This window comes from Aotus nancymaae, unplaced genomic scaffold (assembly GCF_030222135.1).
Source record: "Aotus nancymaae isolate 86718 unplaced genomic scaffold, 86718_ANA_hifiasm-v0.15.2.pri h1tg000010l, whole genome shotgun sequence".
In the NCBI taxonomy this organism is placed as follows: Eukaryota; Metazoa; Chordata; class Mammalia; order Primates; family Aotidae; genus Aotus; species Aotus nancymaae.
In genome coordinates, this window is record NW_026988421.1 from 69,185,967 (window position 1) to 69,210,018 (window position 24,052).

General features: G+C 48.3%; 1 protein-coding gene across 23 annotated transcripts in view; it reads right to left on the minus strand.

Moving 5' to 3' along the window:
* The window catches only part of KCNMA1 (potassium calcium-activated channel subfamily M alpha 1), a 761,855-nt gene extending 738,858 nt beyond the window's left edge, over positions 1–22,997 (minus strand). For 22 of the 23 annotated variants that reach the window (XM_064374369.1, XM_064374367.1, XM_064374368.1 and 19 more), the window contains exon 1: positions 22,466–22,997. In XM_064374369.1, coding sequence (XP_064230439.1) covers positions 22,466–22,834 — 369 coding nt within the window. In that variant the 5' untranslated portion in view covers positions 22,835–22,997. Of the gene's footprint in view, positions 1–21,586; positions 22,209–22,465 lie in introns of those variants that run through there. The other variant, XM_012466289.3, reaches the window with a different exon arrangement.
* Between the last annotated feature and the right edge of the window lie 1,055 nt (positions 22,998–24,052).

Sequence of the window (24,052 nt, forward strand, 5' to 3'; positions counted from 1 at the left end):
GAAAGTGCCAACTAAAAAGCCCACCAGGCAGGAAGGCTGGGGCTGGAGCCTGGCCCTTCTTGGCTCAAAGCCCAAAAGGTGCCTCTGGTCCATTCACCACTCACCAGGCCCCTGAGCAGCCCCAGGATCAACAGATGGGTCCACCAGGTCCATCCTGCTCCAACTACCTGGGCCTCTTTACAGACCCTCAGCCTTCTGGGAGAAGCCCTTCTGCACCCTCCAGCACTTTCCACCATTCTGTCCCTTATGACTCCGTCTCCCTCTGCCTGAGGCGGCAGAAAGTGGACAGAACAGGCAGAGCACAATTCTTACAAAAATGCAAGGGACTGCTGGAGCCACCAGGGACCCTCAGAATCCGATCCTCTGTTTTACAGGTGGCAAACTGAGGCCCCGCCCCCTGTTAACCCTTTCAATGCCAGACGTCTCATACTCCAAAATTCTTCCTTTCCTCTCTCTCCATTCCCCTCTCCCTCGTCCTTCCTATGGGGGACATGCGGTGGGCAATGAGAGGCATAGAGGAAAGGGAGCATTTCTCACCCCATTTTTCTCCCACGCTGCATTCTGCCTCCATCTTTAGCACCACCTCACTGTTTGTCTTGGTGCTCACTGTTGGCCCCTGGCTACCCTGCCCCCTCCAGTGGCCTCCTCTCCCTCAGTTCAGTGCCATACTGGTATGGACAAAGGAGAGGGATCTAAAATAACAGTCAACTTCATCATAACAGAGCCATTTATCAAGCACTTACAAGATGATAAATGCTCACTTTTACACTCACAAAACCTCTACGTGGCTGGTATTTTTAGTATTCGCAGTTTACCAATGAAGAAAGTAAGCTTGACAAGGTTCAGTAAATTGGCCACAACCACTGAGCTAGTGCAAGGTAGACCTTGCACTAATAAGGTTGGGCAAAGGTGGATTAAAATCCACCTTTGCCCAACTCTAAGCTAGGCTAAGAGGCTCACAAGACTGAACTTAACAGATCAAAATTAACATTCAAAATGAGTGCTGCTCTTTTGCACTTGGGGGTGGGTGGAGATCATACACTAATTCCAGTGCTTCCAGAACTCAAAGAATCTCTGGAACTTTTCTTTGGAAATAGCCAACAGAGCTCATTTAAAAGCCACCCAGAACCTTCAGATTCAATACTTCATCATTATGCATTTGAGGGACCAGGAATCACTTGCCCATGTTGGCTTCTTCTCCTGTTCATTATACTTGCTCACAAACTACCTTAGACAGTCTCTTAATATTAAACTGACCTTCAAATGCTGAGCGATGTCACCCCAGACAACATCAAAAGACAGCATCGATGCTATCAAGGGTGCTCCCAGGAAGAGACCCTCATTTTTCAGGAAAGGATGAAACCACTCTTTTGGTCCTGCATTTAGTAAAAAGCATTTGGTGATGCTAGACACTGCTGTAGGTTGCTCAGAAAACAGAGATGAGCATAACAAGTTTCTTATCTTTAATGCCCTCAACATGGGGATAACATTTCAGGTAACCCGGGTAGGGGACCCCAAATGCCCCAAGCACTGCAGTAGGCGCTGTGGATGCAAAGATGGAAGGCATGCAGTCCTAGGCTTCAGAGATGCTACGTTCTACATTCCAGCAGGGGTGTACATTCCACTGGCATGCAATCCAATCTGGATGGACTAAAGTGGAGACTTACAGAAACAGAGTGACCAAATGACCTGAGAGGTTATTGTCAATGTCCACATTAGGGAAAAAGTCACAGTCTCCCAAAGGTGACCAAACTGAAGTAACAATAATCACTAACACTTTCCTAGCCCTGGGTACGTAGCACCCTCAGCATTTAACACATTACCCTCCCAACCACCCCAGGCAGTAGGAGGATAATGTGGGTGACATCTTCCAGCATTTGAAAGTCAATTTGAAGGCCAGGTGCAGTGGCTCACACCTGTAATCCCAGCACTTTGGGAGGCCGAGGCAGGTGGATCGCTTGAGATCAGGAGTTTGAGTCCAGCCTGGCCAACATGGTGAAACCCTGTGTTCACTAAAAATACAGAAATAAGCTGGGCATGGTGGTGCGTGCCTAAAATCTCAGCTAATTGGGAGGCTGAGGCAAGAGAATCACTTGAAGCTGAGAGGCGGAGGTTGCAGTGAGCTGAGATTGTACCACTGCATGCCAGTTTGGGCACCAGATTGAGACTCCATCTCAGATAAAAAAGAAAAAAGAAAAGAAAAAGAAAGTCAATTTGATATTAGGAAACTGTTTGAGGGAGTTTTCAGTATTAGTCCATTTTCCAAGTGAGTGAACTGAGGCACGGAGAGGTGAAGTGGCTTGCCCAAGGCCCAAAGGTCAGCAAGTAACTCAACTATGATTTAAGCCCGGGTAGGCTGGCTCCAGAGGGCATGCTCCTGATGACCACACTGGACTATCTAGAATGAGATATCGTACTCATTGAGACAATACAGTTCTAGTCCATTGGATTTTAGAAAGGCAACCTTATTATACTCATGTTATTCCTCACGTTTGAGCCCCTGTTTTCTCAGCAGTGAACTGTTGAACTTACTTTGCTGAGACATAAAATTGGACCTGGGTAGAAGGGGCTACAGTGAAGAGCATTTCCAAGGTGAAGCACATCACCCAGGAGCGAGACAAGAAACTTGGGAAGCCGCCTCTGTCATCCATGAGCCTTCTGCTCTCAATGCTCCAGGCAAGAAACCATGCCAGGTAAGATTCAAAGTGGGAGAGGGTAGACTGGGAAATGACGCATTCCAATCATCAGGGCAGGCTCAAGAAACTGCTGTCAATTCACTATCCCTGAATTAAGGCCAGCATTACCCAGCGACAGGCTCTTTGAAACATGAAGTGGGGAGGCAGTTATGTCCCTTAGTCCCTTTATCCTGAAGGTGTTTAAGAAGCTGAGTGGCTTTCAAGTTTCAGGCAGGGATAAGAAGAGGCAGAGCTGAAGGAACTCCAGAGCAGCATAGGAGGAGGCTAAGAGTTAACAATCTGAAGACAGAAAACCCTGGGTTCTAACGCCAGTACTGCCTCTTATTAAGGATGCCTCTTGGGCATGTGATATCATGTAGCCATTGCAAGCCCCAGTTTTTGTTCATCTGTAAAATGGGAATAATATAGTATGTATAGCATAAGCTGATTTAGAGGACTGAGATAATGCATATAAAGTGCTTGACACCGTGTCTGACAGCTAGCAAACGCCCAGTAAACATCAGTTTTCTCACTGGGTCATGATAATGATTCTGGCAGAGCCAGCTATGGATAGCAGAAGCCCTCAGTGTGGGACTCAGGAGTCCCTTCTGTAGTCCAGGTGTCCTCCAAATCCATTTCAATCTCCTGGGTGCAGTGCTACATTTCCCAGGATCCCTTGTAGTTAAAGTACCATGTGACCAAGTTCTGGCCAATGAACTGTATGGGTGATGTGAATGACTTCTAGAACTACCCCCACAAAACTACCCCTCATGATCCTTATTTCTCATCTCCTATCATCCAGACAGATGCAGAGGGTCCAGCAGAGACCTTCAGGGGCCCTTAGAACATAGGTGAAAGGAGCCAGGGTCCTTAATGACTGCCTGAAGTGTGTCCTCACTGCACCCTCCACACACACCATCAGTGGTACTTTATATGAGCAATATGTGAACTTCTGCTGTATTAACTCATTGACATGTTGACCTCTTGTGGTGGCCTAGCTGACTAATACACAGTTAATCAAACCTCAAAATGGACTCACAGGTCCCTGTTGCCTCAGTGATTCCATCATCACTGCACACACCAGAGTTCAGATACCATAAGATGGTCCAGGAGAGAAACCAGCAGCTGCAACTGGCCAGGTGTGATAAGTATAAGGTAAAGCCTGCAGCAGCTCAAGAAATGCAAAGGGAAGACCATTCATCTAGAAGAAACAGGATGGCCCAGCACCAATATTATGTGTGCTGACAGCTACCAGCTCTTCAGGAGAACAGTGTGGTGCAGTAGAAAGAGCATGGTCTCAGAGGCCAAGCATATCAGAGGCCATATCTGCCTGGGATCTGCCCAGAAAAGTGACTGAACTCCTCCGAGCTTCAGTTTCCACATCTGTCAATCATGGATAACAATACCCACCTCTGTGTCCTATGACATCACACTGGTATCTTCGAACCAGCCAGGGTAGGGATATTTATACCATGGGAATTGAACACTGTACATTGGGCTTTCTTCTCCAGAAATCCAGTTGCTAATCATTTGCCAGCACATCCCTGGATAAACAGGAGTCAGCTAAGTGGAAGGGGAGAAGGACAAGGAAAGAGAAGTCCAGCAGTGTGGACTGAATGTGTGAAGGCCCAGAGGTAAAAAACAAAAGGTTGAATGAAACAAAGGAAGTCCTAAGTGGCTGGCTGTGGAGAGCTTGGGAAGATGTTAGGAAGAACCTAGAGGGAGGGCAGGAGCTGGATCTTGTGAAAGAACCCCACTAAATAGTAATTTTTTGTTCCAGTTATCCATGGCTGTGTAACAAATTACCCCAAAGTGTAGCGGCTTAAAACAATGGTTTTATTTTGTTCATGACTTTTAAGTCAGGAATTCATAGAGGGATCAGCTGGTGGGTTCATCTCCGATCTGTGTCAGCTATGGCTGGAGGACCCACTTCCATGATGGTGTCTTCAAACATGCGTGGGGCCTCAGTGCTCTTTGGACAGTCTCTCCTCTTCCTCTCTCTCTCTCTCTCTCTCTCTAGCTTGCTCTTGCTCTTCTCCCTATAGTGGCCAACTTCCCTAAGAATTAGCTTTCCCAGACAACAAATGAACTGCCAGCGTTCTTCCAACATAGCCTCAGAAGTCACATAGCATCACTTCCACCACAATCCATGGGTTACAAGCAAGTCACAGGGCCAGCCATGACCCAAAGGGGATAACCCAAGAGGATGAACACGAGGAGTCGTGGTTCACTGAGGGCCTGCTTTGAAGACAAGCCACCGTACTGAGTGACCTCCAGTCACCATCCTCCGGGACCATCTGCCAGGCACAGAAACAGAAAGAAAAACCACCAGCCCTGTCCACAAGGAGCTGTCTGCAGAGGAAATAGGATGCCTACATAGAAAACAGAGGTGCAGTATCAGATGGCTGTTCCCCACCCAGGATGGAAGGACAAACAGAAAGGAAGCAACAGGGGAGGGAGAGGCAGAAAAAGCTGAACAGGTGGTGGAGAAGGCTTCCAATGAAGGCGGCATCCCAGCAAGGTGAGCTAAGCCATGAAGGACGGAGGAGGTGGCGGGTTGGAAGGGAAGGAGTAGGCCATCTCTGGGGGCACCCCCAGCCTTCTGTCACATTTGGTCACCATAGACCACGCCAGGTCATCTCCACATTTCCCAGCAGGGATGTTGATCAGACTGGGCACTCTGCAGCGATGATCAGCAGCTCAAGAGCAAGGGCGGCTCCTGACTGTGAGGGTCATGACCAGGCCCACAAGCCTGTCTGTTGCACCAGTGCCAGGGAGGGGCTGTGGACTGTGGACCTGTTTTCTCTGGCTCGACCTCATCACCCAGAACCAGCAGCAGAAAGGCCAGTTATGCAACCACCCTCACCGCAGCCTGCCAGCCTCAGAGGCTGGGCCTGATCGTCAGGCCTAGTAAGGAGACGGCTGTGGCCTGCACAGCACAAGACAGGCCTGGGCCCCGACTGCCACTTTCCATGCAGGTGCAGCATGCTCTGCTGACAAACACCTGGGGACAGCAGGGGCCATAGGAGGAAGCTAAAAATAGCACACCTAAAAACAGAGAAGGCTTTTCTAAGTCCTCAGGGTCCTATTATTCCTTGTCCATAGGATACACACGAGCTGGCACCCAGCATTCTCTCTTTTCCAAGGCTCATGCTTAGAACAGGCACAGGAGCCTGGGAGGCCTCTTATATCATGTCAGGAGCTGCACAGTGGTCAGAAGTTAGGGAGACTGCCTGTTACAGAGGCTGGGCTTGGAGGACAGGCTGGGGCTGCCGTCACAACCCCACATCCCCAGTGGGCTCTCTCTGGCCACTCCCTCTAGGGCCAGTTCTGTTTTCTCCCCCTTTCCTGAATCCCAAATTCTTAATGTTTCTGTTATTCACATTGCCATTAAGAATTATGGGCCTTGCACTGTGTTTTTAATTTGTTGTGTAAGGGTTTTATACCAATACAGCTAGAAGCCTAGAAAAGACAACACGTACGGACATGCAGGCACTGCACAACTCCAGAGGGCATCATTCATGACCAGGATGTGAGTGGCGCCCTGGAATCATGCAGTGTGGCTACTGGTGTCGCCAGAGAGGAAATGATGTCTCACATGACCCCATATCCCTAGGAAAATAACAGCCATGCTACTAAAGATTTGCGAACTAACCAATTTGTCTCCTGCTTCCAAATATTCTATGCACGGGGTTTGGCAGGCACAAGGCTGCAATGCCCAATGGTCTAGAAAGAGAGAGATATTGAGACACAATAATGTATTTCCAGGCCGTGGAGGTGGAGAGGCACAAGGAATTGAGCTTTCTAAGGCAAGGAAGAGTCATAACCACTGAATGAGTTAACTCTTATGAGAGGGCAAATCAAATTCTGTCTGTCGCACCAATATCCAAATGCACTAAATTTTAACAGATCTGGAATTCGGATATACTTATTTCTCTTTCACAGAATTCCCATTCTTTTACGAACACAGTTTCAGAGTTTGTGAAATGAGCAGACAGTGTGTAGGGATAATAAGGCATCATTTCGCAACAGGATGTATAGGCCCATGGTTTAATGATGAGACTTTGCTGGTGGGTGTCAAACTTTGCTGGTCCCCCAGGCTCTCTTGGATCTGTGTGCATCTCACACATATGTATGCACACACATCTCTCTCAAGTTTTCAGAAACCTACTCAAATTCTGCATCCTACCTCCAATATACTCTGTGTATAGTGTACATGTTAATATCAAAAATAGTTTTTTTCTGCTGGACCCAGTGGCCCACGCCTGTAATTCCAGCACTTTGGAGGCCGAAGCAGGTGGATCACTTGACCTCGAGTTAGAGACCACCCTGGGCAAGATGGCGAAACTCTGTCTCCACCAAAAATATAAAAAAATCACACGCCTGCAGTTTCAGCTACTTGGAAGGCTGAGGTGGGAGGTTGCTTGAGCCCAGGAAGTAGAGGCTTTGGAGAAAAATAGTGGGTTTTTTTTCCCAAAACTTCAAGGAAGACCGTTGACACTCAGAAAAATGACCCAATATTGATTCTGTGCCTCCACATACACCCCAGCACAGGGATATGGCACATGTGCTGTGTTCATAAAGTACAATTATATATGATCTGATGTGAATCTCACAGCAGTCCTGGGGTTATACAGTGAGCAACCTGCATGACTGTACACAGCCCACTGCCTGTCAGGTAGAGAAATGGCAATTATCCCATTTTCCAGCAAGAAAAACTAAGACTCAGCAAATTTAATAGGAGTAGACAACATTTAAGGTTCCTTCTCATCCTGGAAATTAACAGACCTGAGAATGCAATAGTATGGAACACAACCTGTCAAGGGACCTCACATCTCATCCAGGAACAACACATCACTCCTCTTTTCAGTCCTGTCTATGTCATCAGAGTTTCTCCCACACTGTGGCCAGGATGAGATAAGGAGGTATAAATGAGGTATACAATGCAGGGTTAGATCCATAGGATCCACTGACCACCTGCCTGGATTTAAGCTGGCTCTGCCCCTCACCAGTGTGTGACCCTGGACAGTTACTCAACCTCTATGTGCCTCAGTTTCCTACTCCATAAATAAGGATAATAGTATCACTGAAGTCACCGGGTTGTGGTGAGGATTATATAATACATATAGTTTAGAAACAACCACCACACAGTAATCACTTAAAGTTTGTTATCCAGAAAATCATTTTCATTCTCTATGCATCTGTTTTCTATTCTATAAAATGGGAATTACACAAGTGCCTATATCACAGGATTGTTTTGAGGATTAAATAATAGAATAAACATAAGGAGCTTAAAAAATGCTTAATGCATAGAAACCTCGAACAAGTTTGTTCTACTATTTTTCTCTAAGAAAATAATAACTCTAATTCCCATAGAAAGACTTCCCAAAAACAAAAGTGCCAGTGAAATAAATGCAGGACCAGAGAAGAAATAATTGCTGTTTTCTAAAACCAGTGAAAGACAGCCAAGCTTAGAGACTGGAGGTTCTTGTTTTACATTCATTCTTTCTGAGGTCAAGAAGTAAAGAGGATCATGGGTGAACAGACACTGGTGAGATGGGAAAGAAAGAACAGGAACATCTCAGTTGCTAGTTTCTGTTTTCACCATGAAAATCATTTTAAAGCTCTGCCTAGAATTTAAATAGCATCATCCCTGGAGATAGCTGTTTCAGTTTCATTACAGTCTGTGTTCATAGAGTACAAATAGAAACCTTTGTGATTTTATTAGTTTCCATGCAACTCAGGAGAGATTTGCATGATAACATTTCAGCTCCTGACTTTAAAAAGGGACCAATTAAAAATATAGCACTTGCATTGCCTGTCACTGGAAAACGAAAAGGTTTCCAGAGTTTTTAAAATCTCTGTCATATTTGGTTCATGGCCATAAATCAAGCATTCAGTTTGACAGTGGCAATCACTATTGTCTAAACCTTCAGTTTATTTTGTAGGAAATACTTGGAGCAGCTGGGTGCGGTGGCTTACCTGTAATCCCAGCACTTTGGGAGGCCGAGGCCAGTGGATCACTTTAGGTCAGGAGTTCAAGACCAGCCTGGCCAACATGGTAAAACTCCATCTCTACTAAAAATACAAAAAAAAAAAAAAAAAATTAGCCAGTCATGGTGACATGTGCCTGTAGTCCCAGTTACTTGGGAGGCTGAGGCAGAAGAATTGCTTGAACTCAGGAGGCGAAGGTTGCAGTGAGCCGAGATCATGCCACTGCACTCTAGCCTGGATGACAGAGCAAGACTCCATCTAAGAAAAAAAAAAAAGAAAGAAAGAATACTTGAAGGATGTTTGCACCCCAATAAGAGTTAAACTATAGTACAGAAGAAACAAAATGTACAACTAAGTATTTTTGCCTGGATTGTAGCAAGTCCTACACAATTACCAACACCCCAGAGCTACCTGGTACTCTGTGGATCTGTGAAGTGTTAATGTAATGTATCTGTGACAAGTTAAAATTTAATGCATGGTTCCAGTAGCGTAATCGAATTGATGTTACATAACCTAAGAGAACTATTCCAGTAAGTTCCGATGTGCTGGCTGCTTATGGTTCAGGGGGAGTTTTTTTTGGAGGTTATTGAGTATTTGGGAATCATTCCTTTAGACACGTGCTCTTTTGCCAGAGAAGCTGTGGTAATCTTATTTCCACTTTCAGCAGCTGTAATGCTCCAGGGAACCACAGGGCTGAGATGAATATTCTGGCTCCAGGGCTGCCTTTGGGGGCAAGTTAACGAAAAGGATCAAAGTAAGTTGATTTGCATGACCTTCTCTTTAATCAGATGTTTCTTTTTATGCTCAACCTCAACAAAGCTGGCACACTATTTATAGTCTACAAGCTAAGATGTTCTGAACCATTCTCCCGCACCAAAAATTAAAGTGAAAACCTCAGTAGTGGTGTGGCTGTATCATTAGAAGTAATAGCAGAGTCACAAAAACCTATTTCTGAGACTTTTTTAAAATGACAGTTTTGATGGTATTTCCAGTGGGGCCTGTGTCCCCAGATTGTAATTCTTAAATATGTCATCAAAGTCAATATTGAAGTTCTGGAGACATGTCAATTAAATTTCACTCTCATGTTTTACAGTAGAACAAGAACTTCTCCCTGGATTCACTGTCCTGAATAACTTAATCTTTGGTTCTTTATCAGGTAAAAATGATAGTTTTAAAATCTGACTTAAGAAATGGCTTTATATTGAAATCATGACATCAGAGAACTTGTAATATGCATGGGAAAACTAAGGCCCAGAACCAATGACTTATCTAAGACACTGTAGTTAGTCACTTGTCACATGTCAAAATCAAAAATCCAGCACTCCCTTAACTTCACTCTAACCAGATCCCACAGGCAGAAAGAGGGCTGTTCTCTTCATTTATCTGCTCTCAAAGTGGACACCGCCTAAATCAAAGTCAGCCTGGGTACTTCTAGAGGGGTTGCAAGCTTTAGAGGAAGAATATTAGCTGCCTACCAACAAAACGAGAGTTCCACAGTAAAGAACATATCAAGGAAGGAAATATGCCCAAAGATAATGGTGGTCATCTCCTGGAGGGGGAATTTGGAGGAATTTTTTCCCTTTTCTCAAATTTTTATTTGTAATTGTTGTAAAATACACTGAAGATAAAAATGTACCATCTTACCCATTTTTAAGTGTGCAGTACTTCACACTTAAAAATGTGCATATTTCACCGAGTGCAGTGGCTCATGCCTGTAATCCCTGCACTTTGGGAGGCGGAGGCAGGTGGATTACAAGGTCAGGAGTTCTAGACCAGCCTGGCCAAGATGGTGAAGCCCTGTCTCTACTAAAATACAAAAATTAGTTCGGTGTGGTGGCAGGCACTTTTAATCCCAGCTGCTTGGCAGGCTGAGGCAGAGAATCGCTTGATCTTGGGAGGCGGAGGTTGCAGTGAGCCGAGATCGCGCCAGTGCACTCCAGCCTGGGTGAAGAATTGAGACTCTGTCTCAAGGAAGAAAAAACAAATGTGCATATTTCACACTGTTGTGCGACCCATCTCCAGAAATTTTTCATCCTATAAAACTGAAACCCTATACCCATTAAACACTTCCCCCCCTCTGGCCCCTGGAAACTATCATTCTACTTTCTGAGTTTGGCAACTCTAGGTACCTCTCGTAAGTGGAACTTATCCTTTTGCGGCTGGCTTATTTCATTTGGCCTGATGTCCTCAATATTCATCCATGTGGTAGCATGTGTCAGAATTTCCTTCCTTTTTAAAGTTGAATAATATGCTGCTGTATGTACCTACCACAATTTGCTAATCTATTCATCCATGAATGAACCCTTGAGTTGCTCCCGCCTTTGGCCATTGCGAATAATGCTGCTGTGAACATAGGTGTACAAATATCTCCTTAAGACCCTGCTTTTGCATTTTTTGGATATCTAACCAGAACTGAGATTGCTGGATCATGATAATTCAGTGATTAATTTGTTTTGGAAATTTGTCATGGAACTGCCATGCTGCTTTCCTCACTCTGCACCATTTGGCATTCCCACCAACACTGCACCAGGGTTCCAGTTTCTCCACATCCTCACCAACACTGGTGATTTTCTATTTTTTTTGACAGTAGCCATCCTAACAGGTCTGACTGTGTCCTTTTTGTTTAATGCCCCTGTATGGCCCATGTTTTCTACAATGAACATGTAGCGCATTAAAGACAAAATGTAAAACACTGAAGTTAAAAAGTAAATCCTATGGGGAAAACAAGAGTTGTGAAAGAACTTAAGAAATGATTGGATTTTTTTTAGACCGAGGCAGACTGTTGAGCTCTCTTGTGGGCTCAGCTAGAGACATCATTCCTATACTCTTCAAGAATCTATCACCTGATCGGCATTGGCTGCGGCTGCCACAATCCACGGGAGAAATGGCCATAATTCATGGGCAGCTAAAATAATTCCTCTAGGCACTGGGAGGAAACTGCTCCCAGATGCATGTCGGAGAACAACAATGTGTATTAAGCTCTTGCCTGCTAATATTGGTCATAAAAATCCCTAGCACTTGGGTAAGGCCTTTCATCTTCCAAATCTTTCCTCCAAGCATTAGAACCTCATCTCTGAGTTATCCAGTTGAATAACTGGAGGCCCACTTTTTCCCCTTCCAGAGCCACGAAGGGTCCACTTTCCAAAACCACATAAAGAGAAAACAACATGAATATGACAACTTTTCCCAAAGAGGATCGGAATTCTCCTCTTGGTTAACAAGCACACAAACAAGATTCCCCACGAAGCCTTCCAACGCTTCACCTGCGGGCCACAGGGCCACACAGGCCACATACTATCAGTTCATTAGAAAGAACGTCTCATTTGAAAAGCTAAAATTTTCCAAAAGTGAACTCATTCTACCCACCAGTCTTTATATAATGCTTTACTCCTTGGAGGTGAGGTCATTTGATGTGATTTATTCATTAAGACAAAGGTGAAAGAATTAAAATGAAAATCCATCCAATTAGCTATTTATCCAACCTCTAACTCTCAGAGGAGAAATTCTGTTTCCCTTGGTGTGAACCTCTCCCTCTACCCTCTGCCCTCCCTCACCTTCTTCCCTTGTGTGTTTTGCTCTCTTTTCTTTTCTGGTTTCTTTCTGTTGAGCAAAAGAGGGGAAATAACAACAGAGATAAAAGGAGTCCCAGCGGAAAGGAGACCCAATGAGCAGGTGGGGAAGAGACAGCCTCCTATTCTAAGGAGCAGCTGTATTCAAGTGATGCAAAAAGAGGTTCAAGAGCACTGTCTGTCTCCCTAAATGAAAAACAGTCGACATCTAGAAAACAGAATCCAACTCAGGTTTCCTAACAAAGGCTCCATACCCTACATCTGGATTTTTGTCAGGGCCCCAAAATTATAAGCCCCGCATGAAACTGAGAAGGGGGCTAAACCTTGGAGATACAGGGCAGGTGACATTGACAAGGAGGTGACTTCATGGCCTAGTGACAGCCAAAAGCCTCCAGCCACAGCTGCTGACAAGACCGAAAAGACCTCAGAGGGCAAACTTCAAGAAACAACAACCAGAATGAGTCGTTTTCCGAACTCTGGGCAAAGAGGCAAAGGGAAACCTCACTGTCTCAGGAGGAGAAGGAGCCTGGGGAAGCCATGAGGGAGGAAAAGAAAGTGGCCTTCACAGAGGAAACACAAGTTAAGGTTAAGGTCATTCTACGTCTCAACAACACTGCAGACGTGGAAACACCACCCAGCTCTGTCCCTTGCTGGACTAGATTTAGAATTTGAAATCTACCATCCACCAAGGCTTGTTCTGAGTGTCCCAGACACAGACCAGAAGCAAAGAGGGACTAGTACAAACTGAAAGATCTTCCCAAGTTCATTGTAAGGTGGGTGTGTCCCCAGTGGAACGGTGGCCTCAGGAGATCATATTTACCCTGGTAGGGTGGACTTCCAGCACTGGTGAGGAAGCGCATAGGGCCTGAAGCCTCAAAGCGTCCTTCTACAGCTATGAGTTTATAGTTCCAAACTATAAACCTTAAATAAGGTCGCTATGTGTTGTCCACTAACCTACAAACTTGAAGTACCCAACCTGCAGAGGCCACTCTCAATCCCAGCCCCCACCCCCAGTTCACTCCCAAAGATGAAGACAGAGAGGAATGCCCAGTCTCTAAAAGCGATGAAGGAACAAGAACAAGACATGGAACAGGAAAATAAAATAAATACTCATCTTATACTTCCAACTTGAAATCCACATACAGGCAGCCCAGCCGCCTGTAGATAATTTGGCTTACAATGATGTGCAAAGATGCAGACCCATTTTGGATGAACAGTTAAGTACAGTTAGAAGTGACCCGGGAAAGAACATTACTGACAATCTTGCCTTAAAAATTCTTTTGCAAAAGACTTCACGCTCCCAGACTTCAGCAGCTAACAGATGGAAATTAATTTAACTTCAAGTCAAAAATCTAAAATCCGGCCAGGCGCAGTGGCTCACGCCTGTAATCCCAGCATTTTGGGAGGCCGAGGCAGGCAGATCACTTGAGGTCAGGAGTTTGAGACCAGCCTGACCAACATGGTGAAACCCTGTCACCATTAAAAATATAAAAATGTGCCAAGCGTGGGGGCACATACCTGTCATCCCAGATACTCGAGAGGCTGAGACAAGAGAACTCTAGAGGCGGAGGTTACAGTGAGCTGAGATCATGCCACTGCACTTCAGTCTGCCAGTCCGGGCAGCACAGTGAGATTCTGCCTCAAAAAAAAAAACTACAATCCTAATTTTTCTTTTTAAAAAACATCCTTCTCCCAAATAAAAGTCAACTCTGATAATGGGTATATTGACATAATGCTTACTTTAATTACTTCTTCCCCAAATGGAAGTATTCCTACCTATTGTGCTAGAAACCAAAATCAAACAGCACCAAGTTTCCACAGAAACCCTCGGGAATTAGAACCACTAAGAAAGAAGGATGTAAAAGAAAGGATGGAGAGAGAGGAGGAGGGGAAGAAGGCTGGAATTCAGGCTTTCCTGTGAATTTGTCTTGAAATGCCCAGAGTCACCGGATCTGAGTCCCCAAGAAAATCTGGTAGAGAACCCAGTGAAACAGCATAAAGAATAGAAAATAAATGAGATGTGTTAAATAATTTTGATTTTGGCCACATGAAGAAACATTAGTCAAACAGGTAACGAGATCTTATAGGGAGATGATTCCAAGGCTCGGCTTGACAACGTTAAGTATATCCATTTTGGGCCTGGAGTGCCAATTACATTTCCAAATTGGCAATTAGACATAATGTCCCAAGACAATCACCAAATAATGCCAAAAACAAAGCAAGTTCCAACTTAAGGCAGCCATTCTTTTGAACTGTCCTTCCCTCCCCTGCCTGACTCATCCACCTCACAAACAACTGCTCGTTGTGAGCTAAATCCTTGTTAGTTGCTGATCAAGAGAGACCAGGAGGGCATGAATAATTAAAATCCACGAATGACTCAGGCACCATGTTGTCAGCAAACCAAGCCCACCCCTTTCACCAGGAGTTTCTCCATAGCATCTAACAAATTACCCAAAAAAAGCACCAAAATATATTTGCACCCCCCTACTGCATTCTCGTTCAGCCCCCAGCTAACTGGAAAAGATGTTGGAAACAGCCTTCCAACATCTATGTGTGTTTACATTTGTATGACTCAGTTCCTGCCCTCAAGGAGTGTGCAGGCAATTCAGACATCAGATGTTCATATTCCATGAGAAGATAACTGTTCTTTCCCCTGCTCAGCCAGTCAAGTGCTAATAAAAGTTTTAAGGAGAAGGGAGTCAGAACTGGATCTTAATTATTTTTTTCCCCAGCACCTAGTTTGGTTTCTGGCACATCGGATGCACTTAATATGCAACAAAAGCAAAAACAACCGCAATAATAATAACCAAAAGACTTCTTTGAAGGCCTACTGTGTGCAGGCCATGACGCCAAGTCCTTCATTTGGCCTGCTGCAGACACTCGTGGTTCCCCCTCTGACAATGAAACAACATAAAAAGTACATCTCATGGAAAAAGTCCCTGACAGCGTGAGCTGTGAACAACCCTGGTATGGTAAGAAAAGCAGCTACTTTCACTTTCATCTGCTGGAATTCTTAAGAAGTACATTGGAGGGCCGCACAGCACGGTGCCACGCATGTCCCCCAGTCACTCCACGGGCAGCTCTCCAGCCTATCCTTTGAAGTTGAGCTCTCCATTTGGGAAGGCACACCCAGGCCCCTACAGAAAATCAGGCTGGCAGTCTTGATGTCCACTGATTTCAAACACTCCAGAGGGAGTGGCCCCCAGCCAGCCTGGAGCATCACCACAGTACAGCCCTGGCGACACCAGCAGCCTTTCATTTTGCAAGGAGGTGGTTTGGCTGGGTTGGCCTCCTGGACTTCAGGAAGCCACACCCCTTGCAGAATGACCAACTGGCATGAGGGAGAGCCCACACTTTGGTGGGTGACACGCAGACCACACCCTGTAAACACTGCTCTGGCCGCCACAACCCAACCCTAAATCCACAGCGCTGATGGTTTCCTTAGGACAGGCACCTGGACCATTAGCTTTAGCAAACAAGAGCCCAGCCTGAACCACAGCTACCCAGCCCTGAAGGGAGTTTTCTCCACCCAACGGGCTGGCACAGCAAACCTTCTGCTTCTCATCCCCTCCCCCTTGAAGAGCTGGGAATTTCCATATTTAAAAATAAGCCTGTCTTCAGGGATAGACTGCCCAGAGTCTGAGGGATGGACCAGATCCTTGCTACTCAAATGTGGTCTGCAAAGCATCAGTACAGCCTGTGTCTCGCCAGATCAGCAGAATCTCCGGCTCCACAATGGACCTTCTGAATCGGAACCTGCATTTTAACAGCTCCCGGTGATTCCTGAGCATATTAAAGTTTGAGTTGGCCAGGAACAGTGGCTCACACCTGTAATCCCAACACTTTGGGAGCCCAAGATGGGAAAATCACTTGAACCCAGGAGTTCAAGACCAGCTTGGGCAACATAGGGAGGCCCCATCTCTATAAAAAAACTAGCCAGGCATGGTGGCACACACCCATAGTCTCAGCTACTTGGGGGGCTGAGGCAGAAGGATCACTTGAGCCTGGGAGGTTGAAGCTGCAGTGAATAGTGATCGTGCCACTGCATTCCAGCCAGCCTGGGCAACAGAGTGAGACTCTGTATAAAAAAAAGTTTGAGAAGCCCAGACCTGGACACACTCTGCAGTTCTTGGAGATGGAGATCTGATATCCCCACTGAACATTCCCCCGGCCTACTGTCCACCATGCTAGAACAGCCCTGCCTCTGAGGGTGGAATCTCTGACTTTCCTTTTCTAGGTGCCTAGCCCAGGTGGTCCCACCCACCAGAGACACAGTTCTAAAAGAGACACCATTGGTCTGCTCCCTCACTGTGCACAGAAAGGCTTGGCCTTGCCTGAACCCCAGGACTGTCTCCAAGGGACCCAGTGTTCCCCACAGGACCTAGGGCCCAGTGCCCGGCATCACAGCACAAAGAGCCCTTTCACCAGAAACACAGAGGTGACCCTCCAGGGGATCTTCAGCTGGGGAAGGTGGCATTGGCTGCTGGGATTCACAGATTAGCACGGTCACTGCCGGTGTGAGCCGGGACACCCACTTTGGGAAGGAGATCCTGGCATTGTAATCTAATGCCAATGTGACCGTTTCTGCACCAGGTCTCTCATGCCCTGATGAGAGGGCAAGCCCCAAAGCAAGCACTTAATCCTGGCTAGCAGCTACCCAATGAATGTCCCTATCCAGGGAACAAAATAGTCACAAGGCAAAGAGAAGACCCATTTGGCCTTGCCTTTGGAATCCTTTATCCCCCAGGCCAAATGGCAGGGGGCAGGCAGCTCTTCCTTTCCTCCTGATGTATGTTTTGGTCGAGTCTCCTGGGCACCTGGAAGCAGGCGTAGCCCAAAACTTCCAAAGGGAGGTCATAGGTCCCCAGTGACCTCCTAGGAAATGCTATAAAGTGAGGCTGGTGAAAAAAACCCACCCCATGAGGCTGTGCTCTGTTACAGCCCTCAATTTGCATATGAGGAAACTGAGGCACAAAACAGTGATGTCTTTGCCCAAGATCACAGCCTGACCTTGGGCATTACACAGCAGACTTGACACCGGAGCAAGACTGCTCACAGGTAGCATATCTGAAGGCATTTTAACCAATTTCTCTACCAGCAGGATGCCTCCAAGCCTGTGATGTGACCCTCTAAGGGGGAAGCTCAGCCACACCATACCTGCTGATTTTTTTTTTCACAAGGTAATTTCAAAGGCAAGTGTGCCACAGAGCACACTTTGGGAAACAATGGCCTAGGGGATGTCTTGGAAAAGCTGGTCTGGGTAGTCAGTGAGTGCCCTGGCCAAGAGACTGTGACATCACTTGGAGGACAGGTCTGTGAGTTCTGGACTTGGGATAACAGAGATGGAATTTGTCCCTCCTCAAGGGTACAATGCTGGACAACCACACCTGCCCACCAAACACCACACTGTTTCCCTTCTGCCAGCCCTGCAGTTCCTGGTCCCCCACACTGTCAATGTTTGTCCACTGATACCCCCACCATCAAAACAGTAACCATCCTGCCAGGCCCCCATCTATGGAGCCTACCTCTGCCGCCCCACCCTAACCTTCCAGCCTCGCAACAGCCAAGAGCCATAAGCCCAAGTCTCAGTCTGACTCTAACTGGTTGTTTGACCTATGACAGTACACTCCAGGATATAAAGGCTCCTTTTGGCTCAAAAATTTTGTTTGTTATAGTCTGCACCCTTCAGGGGCTATAAGTTCAATGAATCGAAGGGAAAATAAACTCAGCACTTCGTGAAGCTGTGATAGCTACCATTTACAAGAAGCCTGCTAAGTGCCTGGTGTTTGCAGGGTGCTATACGCCCATTATTTCCACTCCCTATAAGAACTACAAAGTAAGCAACAGTATGCTCTTGGTATAGGGGAAGAAATCAAAGCTCAACCTGGTTGGCAGTCCAAGATGCCCTGCTAATAAATGTGAGATCCATGATTTGAACTTGGGTTTGTCTGATTACAGAGTCTGTACTAAAGTATGCCTCCCCATAAAGACAGCCAGGGGCCAGGCATGGTGGCTCACACCTGTAATCCCAGCACTCTGGGAGGCCGAGGCTGGCAGATCATGAGGTCAGATCAAAACCATCCTGGCTGACATGGTGAAACCCCATTTCTACTAAAAATACAAAAATTAGCCGGGCATGGCGGCATGCACCTGTAGTCCCAGCTACTCAGGAGGCTGAAGCAGGAAAATTGCTTGAACCCATGAGACAGAGGCTTCAGTGAGCCAAGAACGCACCACTGCACTCCAATCTGGGTGACAGAGCAAGACTCTGTCTCAAAAAGAGAGACAGAGAGAGAGAAAGAGCCAGGAATGAGAAGCACAAGCTCTCTGTACAAGGGCAGGTCAGCAGAAGCTCCCCTGTGACTGGGATCCAAGAACTCCTCCTAAGTCACCCCAAGTGATCTGCTCAAAAAGGAATATCTGAAGGTCATCCGGTGCAGCCGATCCCCAGGACAGGATGAAATGAGGTACCAGGGCCAATCTGGAATCAAGAGCTCCATGGCACTGAAGCTCCAGCCCTGATTGAATGCGTCAGGCCAGACCCTGGGTAATTACCAAGCTGTAATGGGATCTGATATTTATATTAGTCACGAGCCTGACAGAGAAAACGTGTTGTTTTCTCAGGCACAGCCATGGAGACAACATCTCGATAATTCATTACACGCAGACCATCTTTGATCAAGCCCAGGCTTCTACAAGGACAACAGCTCAAATTGAGAATAGAAATAACTCTATTCTCAGCCACACTCAGGTCCTTCAGCAAAGCACAGCTCCATCAGGAAGCTGGCCTCGGTTTCCCCAGATATTTAATGAGAAGTGGACCATATGCTAGAAGACGAGCAGAAGGTGGAAATAAAGATACGTAACTGTTCCAAGTCTGAATTCCTAGAGGAATTGCTGGGGAATTGCAAAACACATTCTGAGCTAGAGACTTTAACCCTCATTCCTCAACTCCTCTCCCTCTCCTATATCGAATCACAGAGCAGGAAAGGACATTAGAACTCACAAAATTCAATTCCCACATTTTATATACAAGGAAAGAGAGACACCAGAGAGGTTAAATAACTTCTTCAAAGTCATGGCTTTATTCAGGCTACCAGAGGACCTCCCTATTCAATATAGTCTACGTCAGATTGAACTTCACAACGTCACAGCCAAGTGAATAGAGAGCTCTGACAAAATCCAACAAACTAAAAAACAATAATGCAAAAAGTTACAGCAAAGAACACTGGAATGACTGTGACCAATTTCCCAACAGGAGGAAAAAAAGTACTGAAATGACTGTGACCAAGTTCCCAACAGGAGGAAATTGTCATGTTTTCTTCTTCACTTTCTGAAAAAGTGCACATGCCACTCTTTTCAAAAGAATAAAGTCATTTCCTATTTGAGATCCAGAGGCCAAAGGTACTAAGGAAGAGATGTCCCACTATGCACGTTCACAGTCTTGAGTTCCTTTGATCAAAAAGGTTGGTGCAATTCCAGAGACCAAACGCTCATCAAATTGGAGTTCCTTGCTGAATTTTATCTCCCACAGAACTTCAGATGCTACAAAAGACCTCCTTTCCTCTGTACTCTGGCTTTTGATCAAACCATCTTGGGGCTGAAGGAGGGTGAGGGTGAACCCATCTGAGGGCTGGTAGAATTTTCTAGAAAAGCAGCCTATGTTTTTCTTGGGAAATCTAGCACAAAAGTTATTATTCTAAACTTAAGCCAAATACATGCCTGTGTATCAAGTCTTGAGAAAACTACCAAATACTTGGAAAGCAAAAAGAACAAAAGAAAAAAATACAATTGCAATAAAAATACAGACCTCAAGGGTAGAAAGATAAGCTTTTAAAATGCCTGACTTACCATTATTGCTTAGAATGAGCTGGCTACCTATGCTTTAAGTGAGCAAATCTAGGGGCAGTTATTAAGAGACTCTGGGCATGCTTTAAAACGGACTCATGGTATCAAAAGGAACCTGTACTCATTCGAAACTGGCCTCACATCTTCTGAACCAACCACCATCACCTCTCATCCCTGACAAATTTCTTACAGCAACTAACTTCCAGTTATGTCCACTCAGCAGGTCTTGGAGCTACAAAATATAGCCAAATATTTACGGATTGTTTTTTCTAATCATTGCCAAAAACCTATTTTCTTGAGTAAACTGACAGAAGTTATGCTTGCTCATCATTTAGGAGATCCTTTGTGTGTGCGATGGGATTAGCATTTCATTACAGGCACTGCAATCGCATTTCTGTACCCACTAGCGTAAAAAGATCTTGGAAGCTGTGTTTAAGACCCCAGGATCACAAAAACACCACGAGTTATTTTGAATCATTGAAAAAGTTTTCGTTGTGATCAAAATTGCCCACTGCCTGAAAAAAAGCAAGCTGTTAAAAAGTTCACCCAGATCACTCCATCTAGGGAACATTTTAGATCTTTCCCCTAAAGACAGTTGCTGAATCTCAGTAAATGGGGGAACAAAATTTCTGAGACTGTTGGGGGAGGTGGAGGAGAGGGATGGAGAGAGGGAATGTGGGAATTTGAAGGCTCCAGGAATAAGCTGTCTCAGGGTCTCAGCAGGAGGGTTAGGCAGGGATCTGGTGTACAGGGCTTTGCTTAACCTGAGGGTTTCTCTGGAAAGTGGCAGGTTTTCCTCATTAACAAATAAAAAGGAACTTCTCCGGCTGAGAAGGTAATTCCAAAGAAAGCTCTCTGGCCAACACCTGCAGGCCTCCGAGAAGCCAGAGAATGAGGATAAGAATGATGGTTTTCATATTTCTCCCTTTGTTCCAATACACCGGTATTTTCCAAAACACAAATGTGCTGCCACAAAACACAGCTGAGCTCCAGCACCCAACAGGATGTATAAGTAATGATCAGGAGAGAGAGCCTCGGTTCCCCCTGGTGTTTTCATAACCAGCCTTCACCCATAGACCCTGGCTTCCCTACTTCTCTCAGCCCCCAAGGAGGCTTCTACAAGTTGCTGTGCCCTATGGAAGTTTGAGGGGGTCCTCGGATTAACTTTACTAGAAAAGATGTGAACATGTGGGGACTTCGATGTGTATCCACCTTGCACTATTCACCTGGATATCCCTTCCCTCCAAAACGGTTAGTGCTGTTAAGTCCCCTCGGATGGGAATTCCTCAGAAAGAAGGCAGCTGGGTCACTCTCTTTTTTCCAGTTCTTTCTTCTTTATTCTGCAATTTTCTATCAAACACCATCGGGTCCCCCATTCCAGCCAGCGGCTACGGGGAAGGGAGGACATCTCTAGGGACACGAGCACAGACCAGGCAGTAAGCCTAGCAACCATACATCGAAGGTGTCGCCAGCCTCAGTGCTGGTGGGCGTCTGCGCCAGGAATAGCTAAAGCCGACGACATCTAGCCACCTCGAGCGCCAGGGAAGAAGCTCCGCGTAAAACCGCGGCCTCAGGCGGACCCCTGGCTCCAGCTTCGCGCTGTTGGGCATTTCCGGGGACCCAAAGTGGGTGGCCAGGGGGCAAAGGAACAGAGGCCGGAAGAACTTGGGGTATGTTCCACTAGAACACCTAAGGGACGGAGTGGGAGGTGACATCGGATTTGCGACCTCAACACGTTCTGAATGTGGCAGCCCCGTGGGCTGCCCCCAATACTGGGATGGATCTCCCCAACTTCTCTCGCCCCTCGAAGTCCCCCCACTACCTCGGGCCATGCTCCTCCCCCGGGATTCCCTTGTGTAAAATTATTCTCTCCCTTGCCCAAAGAATTTTCTCTTCTATCTGACCCCACGAACTCATTTCCCCAACAGGTTCCTAAAGTATGGGCGGATGTGCTCCCTCTCGCCCACCGACAGGAGCCGTGCCCCGACAGGTGAGCGGTGCAGAACACGCACCCAGCGGCCCCCAGCTTCCTCAGTCCAAGCGGGGTTGGCTCTCCCCACCCCGCACCACGGCACCCGAGCCCGTGCGTCCCCCACCCCGGCCCCAGCCGCAGCCAACAACCCTACAATAAACAAGAAGACAGGATTGGGCATCCGCGTCCGGGAGCGCACTGGCTGGGGGCAACTCCTCACCCTCGGCGCGCCGCCCGCTACCCGGATTCGAGAGCACCGGGAGAGCGGAGGAAAGGGAAGGCGGCGAGGGGAAGGCAGGCGGGATGAAGGGAGGCACGGCGCGGCACGGAGCGAGGAGGTGGGCTGCAGGGGACGCCGAGAAGCGGCGGGGCTGGCGCAGAGGGTGGGCGCCCGGGGCGCGCGTTACCTTCGTCTTGCCCCCGCAGTGGCAGCACACGGTCCACAGGTACTTGAGCGTCCGCCAGAGCAAGATGATAAAAAGGCCCCCGAAGAAAGTCACCATGGAGGAGGCCAGGAAAGCCCACCACATGCGTTGGCCCCGGCTGTCGCACGGCACCTCCATGGTCACCGGGATGATGAGCGCATCCATCTTGGGCTCGTGGACCGAGGACGAGGAGGAAGAGGAGGAGGAAGAAGAAGAGGAAGAGGAGGAGGAGGAGGACGCGTCTAGGCTGAGATGGTTCGCGTGGATATTGCTACTCATTCTAAGACTGCTGCCTCCGCCGCCGCCGCCGTCGCCGCTGCTGCCGCCGCCGCCGCCGCCACCATTTGCCATAGCTAGCAACGGGCAGCCGGCGCAGGGGCTCGGGGGAGCTCCTCCCGCCGCCAGCGCCACCCCGAACACCCATCAACAGCCATATTGCTGCTACTGCTGCCGCCGCTGCCGCCGAGAAGCGCGGGAGGGGGGCGGGGAGGCGCCTGGGCTCGGGGCGCTGTGCGCGACCTGGCGGGGTGCGCCGAGATATATACAGAGAGCCGCCGCCGCCCGCCCTCCCCCCGGCCGCCGGCCCGCCCGGGGGGGAGGGGGATGGAGCGCGCGGGCAGCTCCCCCTCCCCGGCCTGCGCCCCGCTAGCCCCGGGCTGCTCTGGCCCCTAGCACCAAGAGCCAGGGGGCGCCGCGGGCCGCCCGCGCCCGGGGTCTGCGCCGCCCCTGGGCCCGCCCTGGCTTCTCGCGCGGGCCCGGGTGTCCTCGGCGCCGCGCCGCCTGCCGTGCGCCACTGGTGTGCGCTGCGCTCCGGCCGGGGACCCCCCTTCCCCGCGCGCCTCCCGCGCGGCTAACGAGCCGCTCTAGGCTTATTAGGCGGCAACTCGTTAATAATGGATAATCGGCCCCCTCAGCCCGGGCGCCCCCGCGCCAGCCCTCCTCCCCCGGGCTGCGCTTGGCTCCGGCTCGCCGCCCTAGTGCGCGCCCGGCCGCGGCAGGTTCACCGCGTCCGGCCGCCGGGCCGTGGCCGCCTGCTAGCCCATGCTCCCGGGACCCCCGAGTCCTGTCGCCACGCCGCTAAGCGTCCTCGGCCTCCGCTCGCTCTTCCTCCTCGCCGCCTCCGACTCCTCCTCGTCCCCGTCCTCGCCTCCAGAGCCTCTTCGGCGCGCGCCCCGCGCTCCCCTCAGCCGCCAGCAGCTGTAGCTGCAGCAACCGGAGCCGGCGCGAGCTCTGGACGCCCGAGGCGGGAGGGGAAGAGGCTCGCCGCGCTAGTTCGCCTGGGCTCCGGGCTGGGCAGGGGCGGGCAGGGCCCCTCGGCGGCGGCCCGACACGCTCCCCAGACTCCCAGGGCGCAAGGTAGAGCGCCCCCAGCCCAGTTGCAGGGCCAGACGCCTCTCCTCAAAGTGCTGCGCCCCCAACCGAGCGCGGTGGGGTACCCCGGGAGGATGGCGGGGAGCCCTGGGCAGGCCGTTTTTTCCCAAAGACCCCCCGTGGGGAGGGAAGGAGTGGCCGTATGTCAACTAGATTCCACCGGCTGAGCACCCCAGGACCCTCGGGTTTCGGGAGTGA